This window comes from Triticum urartu, chromosome 5 (assembly GCF_003073215.2).
Source record: "Triticum urartu cultivar G1812 chromosome 5, Tu2.1, whole genome shotgun sequence".
NCBI lineage: Eukaryota > Viridiplantae > Streptophyta > Magnoliopsida > Poales > Poaceae > Triticum > Triticum urartu.
In genome coordinates this window covers 616,117,349-616,127,741 of record NC_053026.1, presented here as the reverse complement: position 1 = coordinate 616,127,741, position 10,393 = coordinate 616,117,349, and the positions used below count along the sequence as shown (strand labels likewise).

At 49.2% G+C, this 10,393-nt stretch overlaps 1 protein-coding gene across 1 annotated transcript; it reads right to left on the bottom strand.

The window, feature by feature from the left end:
* Positions 1 to 7,664: 7,664 nt before the first annotated feature.
* LOC125511287 lies at positions 7,665 to 8,538 on the bottom strand. The gene has a single exon (XM_048676616.1). It carries the CDS (start codon positions 8,356 to 8,358, stop codon positions 8,011 to 8,013), a length of 348 nt encoding a protein of 115 aa, XP_048532573.1. The 5' UTR covers positions 8,359 to 8,538; the 3' UTR covers positions 7,665 to 8,010.
* Positions 8,539 to 10,393: the final 1,855 nt, after the last annotated feature.

Genomic DNA, 10,393 nt, shown 5'->3' with positions numbered 1-10,393 from the left:
GTTGTATTCAAACGTTAGAATCTATCACACCCGATCATCATGTGGTGCTTCGAAACAATGAACCTTTGCAACGGTGCACAGTTAGGGGGAACACTTTCTTGAAATTATTACGAGGGATCATCTTATTTAAGCTACCGTCGTTCTAAGCAAATAAGATGTAAAACATGATAAACATCACATGCAATCAAATAGTGACATGATATGGCCAATATCATTTGCTCCTTTTGATCTCCATCTTCGGGACGCCATGATCATCGTCACCGGCATGACACCATGATCTCCATCATCATGTCTTCATGAAGTTGTCTCGTCATCTATTACTTCTACTACTATAGCTAATGGTTTAGCAATAAAGTAAAGTAATTACATGACGTTTATGTTGACACGCAGGTCATAAATAAATTAAGACAACTCCTATGGCTCCTGCCAGTTGTCATACTCATCGATATGCAAGTCGTGATTCCTATTACAAGAACATGATCAATCTCATACATCACATATATCATTCATCACATCCTTTTGGCCATATCACATCACATGGCACATGCTGCAAAAACAAGTTAGACGTCCTCTAATTGTTGTTGCAAGTTTTTACGTGGCTGCTAAAGGTTTCTAGCAAGAACGTTTCTTACCTACGCCAAAACCACAACGTGATATGCCAATTTCTATTTAACCTTCATAAGGACCCTTTTCATCGAATCCGATCCGACTAAAGTGGGAGAGACAGACACTCGCTAGCCACCTTATACAACTAGTGCATGTCATTCGGTGGAACCAGTCTCACGTAAGCGTACGTGTAAGGTCGGTCCGGGCCGCTTCATCCCACGATGCCGCCGAATCAAGATAAGACTACTAACGACAAGTAAATTGACAATATCCACGCCCATAACTGCTTTGTGTTCTACTCGTGCATAGAAACTACGCATAGACCTAGCCCATGATGCCACTGTGGGAGAACGTAGCAGAATTTAAAATTTTCTACGCATCACCAAGATCAATCTATGGAGTTATCTAGCAACAAGGGAAAGGGGAGTGCATCTACATACCCTTGTAGATCACGCGCGGAAGCGTTCAAGAGAATGGGGTTGATGGAGTCGTACTCGTCGTGATCCAAATCACCGATGACCTAGCGCCGAACGGACGGCACCTCCGCGTTCAACACACGTACGGTTGGGAAGACGTCTCCTCCTTCTTGATCCAGCAAGGGGGAAGGAGAGGTTGATGGAGATCCAGCAGCACGACGGCGTGGTGGTGGAAGCAACGGTGATCTCGGCAGGGCTTCGCCAAGCTCAGCGAGATGGAGAGGTGTCACGGGAGGGAGAGGGAGGCGCCAGGGGATAGGGTACGGCTGCCCTCCCTCCCCCACTATATATAGGGCCCCTAGGGGGGCGCCGGCCCTACAGATTGGATCTCAAGGGGGGGCGGCCAAGGGGGGTGGCTTGCCCCACAAGCCAAGTGGGGCGCCCCCACCCCTAGGGTTTCCAACCCTAGGCGCAGGGGGAGGCCCAAGGGGGGCGCACCAGCCCACCAGGGGCTGGTTCCCTTCCCAACTTCAGTCCATGGGGCCCTCCGGGACAGGTGGCCCCACCCGGTGGACCCCCGGGACCCTTCCGGTGGTCCCGGTTCAATACCGGTGACCCCTGAAACTTTCCCGATGGCCGAAACTGGACTTCCTATATATAATTCTTCACCTCCGGACCATTCCGGAACTCCTCGTGACGTCCGGGATCTCATCCGGGACTCCGAACAACTTTCGGGTTACCGCATACTAATATCTCTACAACCCTAGCGTCACCGAACCTTAAGTGTGTAGACCCTACGGGTTTGGGAGACACGCAGACATGACCGAGACGACTCTCCGGTCAATAACCAACAGCGGGATCTGGATACCCATGTTGGCTCCCACATGCTCCTCGATGATCTCATCGGATGAACCATGATGTCGTGGATTCAATCAATCCCGTATACAATTCCCTTTGTCAATCGGTACGTTACTCGTCCGAGACTCGATCGTCGGTATCCCAATACCTCGTTCAATCTCGTTACCAGCAAGTCACTTTACTTGTACCGTAATGCATGATCCCGTGATCAACCACTTGGTCACATTGAGCTCATTATGATGATGCATTACCGAGTGGGCCCAGAGATACCTCTCCGTCATACGGAGTGACAAATCCCAGTCTCGATTCGTGCCAACCCAACAGACACTTTCGGAGATACCCGTAGTGCACCTTTATAGTCACCCAGTTACGTTGTGACGTTTGGCACACCCAAAGCAATCCTACGGTATCCGGGAGTTGCACAATCTCATGGTCTAAGGAAATGATACTTGACATTCGGAAAAGCTCTAGCAAACGAACTACACGATCTTTGAGCTATGCTTAGGATTGGGTCTTGTCCATCACATCATTATCCTAATGATGTGATCCCGTTATCAATGACATCTAATGTCCATAGTCAGGAAACCATGACTATCTTTTGATCAACGAGCTAGTCAACTAGAGGCTCACTAGGGACGTGTTGTGGTCTATGTATTCACACATGTATTACGATTTCTGGATAACACAATTATAGCATGAACAATAGACAATTATCATGAACAAGGAAATATAATAATAACCATTTTATCCTCTAGGGCATATTTCCAACAGCCTCGTGGCCGCCTCGTTCATTTCTTGACGTCCACTCCAAGTCCTCTGGATCACTTTTGTTCCAAAAATCACGTTCCCGAAGGTTTCATTCCGTTTGCACTCCATTTGATATTCCTTTTCTATGAAACACTGAAATAGGCAAAAAAAACAGCAATTTGGGCTGGGCCTCCGGTTAATAGGTTAGTCCCAAAAATACTATAAAAGTGTAAAAATAAGCCCATTAACATCCAAAATAGAAAATATAATAGCATGGAGCAATCAAAAATTATAGATACGTTGGAGACGTATCAATGCATTACGGAACGAGTAAAGAGACTTGCCTATAACGAGATTGAACTAGGTATGGAGATACTGACGATCGAATCTCGGGCAAGTAACATACCGATGAAAAATGGAATAACGTATGTTGTCATAACGGTTTGACCGATAAAGATCTTCATAGAATATGTGGGAACCAATATGAGCATCTAGGTTCCGCTACTGGTTATTGATCGGAGAGGTGTCTCGGTCATGTCTACATAGTTCTCGAACCCGTAGGTTTCGCACGCTTAACGTTCGATGACGATTTGTATTATATGAGTTATGTGATTTGGTGACCGAATGTTGTTCGGTGTCCCGGATGAAATCACGGACATGACGAGGAGTCTCGAAGTGGTTGAGAGGTAAAGATTCATATATAGGACGATAGTATTTGGATACCGGAAGTGTTCCAGGGGTACCGGGTACGTATCGGGTCACCGGAAAGGGTTCCGGGCACCCCCTCCCCCCCGGCAAAGATATTGGCCTTATTGGGCCAAGGGCGGGACAGACTAGCCCATAGTGGGCTGGTGCGCCCCCATATGAGCTGGCCTAAGTGGAGAAATAAAAAGGGGAGGATGAAAGGAAATAGAGAGAGTAGGATTCCCCCTTCCTTTCCCCTCTCCCCTCTGTCCTTTCCCCTTCCGGAGAAAAGGAAAGGGGGAGGCCAAATTGGAGGAGGCCCCAAGTAGGATTCCTTCTACCTGGGACGCCCCATGGCTGTCTCCCTCCCCCTCCCACCTATATATATATGGGGAGGGGGCGCCTAGAACACAAAACAAACATTGTTAGCCGTGTGTGGCGCCCCCTCCACTGTTTACGCCTCCGGTCATATTCACGTAGTGCTTAGGCGAAGCCCTACGCGGATCACTTCACCATCACCGTCACCACGCCATCGTGCTGACGAAACTCTCCCTCAAAACTTTGCTGGATCAAGAATTCGAGGGACATCATCGAGCTGAACATGTGCAGAACTCGGAGGTGCCGTATGTTCGGTACTTGATCGGTTGGATCGCGAAGACGTTCGACTACATCAACCGCGTTAACCTAACGCTTTCGCTTTCGGTCTACGAGGGTACGTGGACACACTCTCACCCTCGTTGCTATGCATCTACTAGATAGATCTTGCGTGATCGTAGGAATTTTTTTGAAATTGCATGCTACGTTCCCCAACAAGTATGGACTTTGGTTGACTTGCCCGATGATCGGCAAGTCATAGAGAATAAATGGATCTTCAAGAAAAAGACCGGCGCTGATGGTAATGTTACTGTCTACAAAGATCGACTTGTTGCAAAAGGTTTTCGACAAGTTCAAGGAGTTGACTACGATGAGACTTTCTCACTCGTAGCGATGTTTAAGTCTGTCCGAACCATGTTAGCAATTCCCGCATTTTATGATTATGAAATCTGGCAAATGGATGTCAAAACTGCATTCCTTAATGGATTTCTCAAAGAAAAGTTGTATATGATGCAACCAGAAGGTTTTGTTGATCCTAAAAGTGCTAACAAAGTGTGCAAGCTCCGGCGATCCATTTATGGACTGCTGCATGCATCTTGAAGTTGGAATATACGCTTTGATAGTCTGATCAAAGCATATGGTTTTATACAGACTTTCGGAGAAGTCTGCATTTACAAGAAAGTGAGTGGGAGCTCTGTTGCATTTCTAATATTATATGCGGATGGCATATTGTTGATTGGAAATGATATTTCTGGATAGCATAAAAGGACAATTGAATAAGAGTTTTTCAATGAAAGACCTCGGTGAAGCTGCTTATATATTGGGCATCAAGATCTATAGAGATAGATCAAGGCGCTTAATTGGACTTTCACAAAGCACATACCTTGATAAAGTTTTGAAGAAGTTCAAAATGGATCAGTCAAAGAAAGGGTTCTTGCCTGTGTTACAAGGTGTGAAGTTGAGTAAGACTAAAAACCCGACCACGGCAGAATATATAGAGAGAATGAAAGTCATTTTCTATGCCTCAATTATAGGTTCTATAAAGTATGCCATACTGTGTACCAGACATGTTGTGTGTCTTGCCATGAGTTTGGCAAGGGGGTACAATGGTGATCCAGGAGTAGATCACTGGACAACGGCCAAAATTACCCTTAGTTACCTAAGATGACTAAGGAAATGTTTCTCGGTTATGGAGGTGATAAAGAGTTCGTCATAAAGGGTTACGTCGATGCAAGCTTTAAACACCGATTCAGATGACTCTGAGTCTCGATCTAGATACATATTGAAAGTGGGAGCAATTAGGTAGAGTAGCTCCATACAGAGTATTGTAGACATAGAAATTTACAAAATACATATAGATCTGAATGTGGCAGACCCGTTGACTAAACTTTTCTCACAAGCAAAACATGATCACACCTTAATACTCTTTGGGTGTTAATCACATAGCGATGTGAACTAGATTATTGACTCTAGTAAACACTTTAGGTGTTGGTCACATGACGATGTGAACTATGGGTATTAATCACATAAAGATGTGAACTATTGGTGTTAAATCACATGGCGATGTGAACTAGATTATTGCCTCTTGTGCAAGTGGAAGACTGAAGCAAATATGCCCTAAAGGCAATAATAAAGTTGTTATTTTATATTTCCTTATATCATGATAAATGTTTATTATTCAGATTTACGAAGTTATCATAGACGTCTCGTCGCCGACGGAAATGTCTCCTTCCACTGAAAGCGCATCACGGAAATCTTTAAATAAATCCATAAATAATGCGAGCTCCAGGATTTGAACCCTGCTGAGCCGGGGATATCACTGTCTCTCTATCCATCCAAGGTTCGCTATTTCATGTGTTCTTTGTAATGCTATGATTGAGAATAAATAGATAGATTTTTTTCAAAAAAAGGTGGAACCTTTTGGGAAAAAATATAATATCCACTCGAACCATTTGAAAAAAAGAACCTTTTTGTTTTTCTTGATGCTAGCAAACATGCTCAATCCTATAAAAATCGAATGAACGTGATATTTCAATCGAATGACTGATATTTCAATCCCGCAGAATCTAAACTGGTTGAGCGGTGCTTTCACTCGGATATCGCTCGTGCAAGAGGTCAACGCTGCCTCGATCCAATCATGGACACATCGAAAGAGAAAGGGAATCAATTCAACGAGAGGAAATCGATCCCTTTCGTCGGGTCACGCAAGTTGCAGCTTGCAAGCTAGTCCCGGATTATTACTTTGCTACGTACTCCGGCTGGCTAGGTAGGCCGCCATGTCATGTCAGCACACCACACCACATGGCCGCTTTCCGGGTCGACGCTGCACCGAGTGGCGCCGGCCCCGGGGGCGCGCGCGCCCGGTACCCGCGCCCGTGACCGCAGCGGCATCATCGCATATATCGGGACTCGACGCCGCCGGACCGGACCGGTTTCCGTTGGCATGCAGTAGTAGCTAGGCGGCTATGGCTGTGCTAGCCAGGCATCGGAACTCGCAAGTTTCGCCGCTAGCTAGCTTGCCACCGCTGGTTAATTGCACTCTATTGCCCGTCGGGCATCTCCATGTCGTTGCTCCTGCAGCTGTAGGGGCAGTGCAGGCAACACGCCATGGAAGATGCATGCATGCATGCTTGGCAGGGAAAGGGACGCAAATCCACGAGTCAGATGGAGAGCCCGTTGATGCTTAACTAATAAAATTCGTGGTTACCGGTGCATTAGCGAATTGCTCTGCCTTTTCTGACCGGAAAGCTCACGTTGTTCTACTGTCAAGTCAAGTTTTCATCATAAAATCGTACTTACGTCCGTGCCACTTTAAAAAGAAGAAATTAAGGAAGGCGAAAACTGAAACCTGGACGGTCAAACAACTCTCTCGCGCGGCAGTCGCCTGCGCTCGGCGCACACGTGGGCGGGCGAGGATCCAGCAGCGTATCTGCTCGAAAAACACGTACGTACTTACATAAAAGCAGCGGCGCGGCAGTCACGGCGCAGCGATTCTCCGATCGCGGCCAGATTCTTGCAGGTTTGTCCGTTTGCAGCACCAAGAGAAGCGTCCCATGGACGTGAGCCTCGCAAAAGCTACTCCTCTTCTCCTCTCATCTCCGGTCCTCTCGTTTTCGACCAGAGAGGCGCGTACGCTACGTTGACCGCACGAGACATGCGCCACTTTTCTCCCACGACCGCACGTCACCCGCCCATGCACCCACGCAACACGCACACACTTGCTCACGCGTACCGACTGACATTGGCGTCGGACAATGAGCCACGCACGACTTCTCCAAGTCCATCTCTCACTGACGCCGGAGCCCAGGCCGTGCATGGTTGAAGCCGACGGTACAACAGTTGCCATCAGGCCTTCACTACGTCCGCAAAATCTCCACTGCATGCAGTACATGGGGGAGGCTCCTTCTGGAAGACGGATTGCATGCCACATGCGTACATGGGGGAGCTCGATCGTCATTAAGCCATGATCTATGGCTTAATGGCCAGTAAAAATAATACTACCAGCTTCTTTCCCGGCCGTGGCGTTCTGGGGTAGCTGTAGCACGGGTTAGGGAATGCAGGCTAACCTAAAAATACTTCAGAATCGAATCTTGCACTGTACACTTCAGTATATATTTAGCACCGTGTCAGTCATAACTGAGCCTGAGTGTTTCAAAAAAAAACCTCTGAGCCTGAGTGGACTGTCTGACTGCCGATCGAATCACTGTCAGCCACTCACTCAGTCTGTGAGAAGGAGAATTTACCACGTATGCCTCGGAGTAGAATAATCTGCGGGGCTACGGAAACCCTTTTCTTTGTACACAAAAATTGCACGTACGTAGGAGTACGATACTTATCCAACTAATCTGCGGGCCTACCAGCCAAATAATACTCATCGGCACTGAGGTAGCGGCAACTGCTGCTTACATTCCGATCATCTTAAACGACAAGAAACACCAACAACAGAGTACTAGAAGCTATGCTAACACGGCTGCCGCTGCTAGTGCGACCGAGAGAAACGAAAGAAGATGTAATTCACAGCCAGGATCAAGAATCGGGACCGGAAGAAACACTGATCGATGCGTGCTCGCGGAGCTGCCGAGATGGGATCGTGTGTGTCTCACTCTCATCGCTCGGCCGGAGGCGGGTGGTGGTGGCTGGTCCCGAGGCGGCGGCACGCGCCGGAGGCGAAGAGGGAGAGCCAGGCGACGAGCGGGGTGCCGAGGAGGACGAGGCCGACGGGCACCATCCAGAGCTGCTCCCGCGCCGGGTGGAACGCCACCGCCCACCACACCAGCACCCCGGCCCCCGCCAGCCCCACCGCCGCCACGCCCGCCGCCACGGCGCAGCACGCCCACGACCACGCCCACCCCGCCTCCGCCCCCGACGACGGCCGCCCTCCTCCTCCTCGGCCCGCCGTCTCCATGGCCGCCGCGTCGGCCTTGGCGCCACGCGACCCTTGCTCCGGCGCCATTGCGATCGAGGCGCGGCCAGCTGGTCTGCTCCTCCTATGCGCGCGCGTGCGTTGGGGGGCGGAGGAAGGAGAGCGCGGCGAGTGAATATACTGGCGCGGCGCGGGCGGGGGAGGGGGGAAGTGGGCGGCCGAGGCCCAGCCGGGGTTATCTGGTGATGGCGACTCCGAGGGCCGGAAAGGCGCCCGTTTCCTTCTCTTTCACGACGCCTTGTATTTATTTACTGCTCTCCACGTCGGAATTAACCCGAGCCCGTCGCATGCTCGCCAGCTGCCCGGGCCTTGATCACACGCTCCAGCTCGCCGAAGCGAAAGCTCGGCGCCCGCTGTTTCCGGCTAATAACTCTGCCGTGTTGCTTGCTTCCCTAGGACCAGAGGCGGCGGCGACGACGACGATGACCTTGGTTTGTCCGGTCGTCGGTCCAGCCAGGCCAGGTGTCCGGCGGGCCGGCGCCATGAAGCAGGGCTGGGCCGGGACGGACGCTTGTCGTACCGTGTCGGATGCGTCCCACACAACACCATGATGAGGGTGGTGTGCAAGACAAGGTCCGTCCGTGTCTGGTTAATTCACGCGGGCGTGTGCTCGTGCGTCTGTGGATTTCGCATCGCATCCATCATCCGGCAGTACCGTCAGTATTCCCGATCGCGATCCTCATCATCAAACAAAACAAAAACCATGGCGTCGCCTCGGAATCAAAGTTGGCCGGCTCTGTCCTATCGGCCGAGAATCCCAGCCGGGTCGGGCCGGGCCTACCCCCGTTTGTCATGGGAATATTTTCTTCAGGAACGCGCCGCACTGTGCAAGTCAACATAAGTGGCGATCCATGCCGCTGCCGCCGTCCCAAAAGGCTGCTCAAATGAGACGCATGTGCTCCTCTCCACGCCTCCTTTCCCACGATTCTGGCTGCAACAAACTCCTATCCCTGGGACTCGACCGGTGTCCAGTTTCAGGCAAGATCGATACTCGCACATGCTTCACGCTGAAGCCAGCATCCGCACCTTGATTGCCATCACCGTCTGAAATCTCATCTTCACAGTTTTTTCTATCTCTCTCGCGGAGTAATTTTGTCCTCAGCTGCTTCACAGAGAAGCTGATCGTCACATCCACCGGCTGATAGCACGACCGCACATAAACTTCCTCACCGACAATGATGCTGTCGCTCGTACTGACAACGAACGTTCAGCCATCAGAAAACTGCAAAACACATTCTCGTGTGGACGAATGAAATGGCTAAACGAGCACGCAAGGTGCTCCTGGTACTACCAAACAGACACTTGCTCCGCAGTCTACTGGAGGCTGTTCCCCTGTCGACGGCGCACCCGACGAAGGGGTACCGGATGAACATGAAGCGTCCTTCAGGGATCAGGAGCCACCGTCGAAAGGGATCTTGTAACGGTGCTAAGGACATCGGCTACGGATACTACAAGCTGGTGATCGTTACAGCAGTACCCACAGCAGTTTCCCCCAGATTTGAAATAGCATCCAGAGTACAGTATCTATCAACAAACTGTTGTTCGTATTGGCTACGGAGGTGGCCAGGACTGGTTGATCAGGACGTACCTCCCAAACGAATATATTGCTCTTCTTAATGTATGTCCTTAAAAAAAATAACCATGGAAAAAATGAAAAAGGCCATTCATATACACAATACTAGACAAGTTTGAATGCCCTCCTTGTCAAATAAAGCAATGAATTCTTAGATCATGCGCTTGTTCATACTTACCATATTTAACAAGGTGAGCATGATGTCACCTTCAGCAGCACCACGCAGGTGTATCAGTTACAGAGCTGAAGTTATTTTAAACATAATTGACACAATGTATTGACCAAATGATCAACTTATGCTCAAAAATATTGCCATAGCATGAGCACAGACGAATTTTCACTTAGAAGCTGACATGGATTATGGTACAGCAAACACTCTGTGGCAGAAAATTTCTCACTTAATCAGAGTTCAGTTTGTTCTCAACGCTGGACGAGAATAAAAAAAGACCAAGAATGATCAGACTGGCACTCTCAAACAACTGTATGGATACA

Coding starts and splice junctions, on each gene's coding strand:
- LOC125511287 (XM_048676616.1), bottom strand. CDS start 8,358: ATGGCGCCGGAGCAAGGGTCGCGTGGCGCCAAGGCCGACGCGGCGGCC.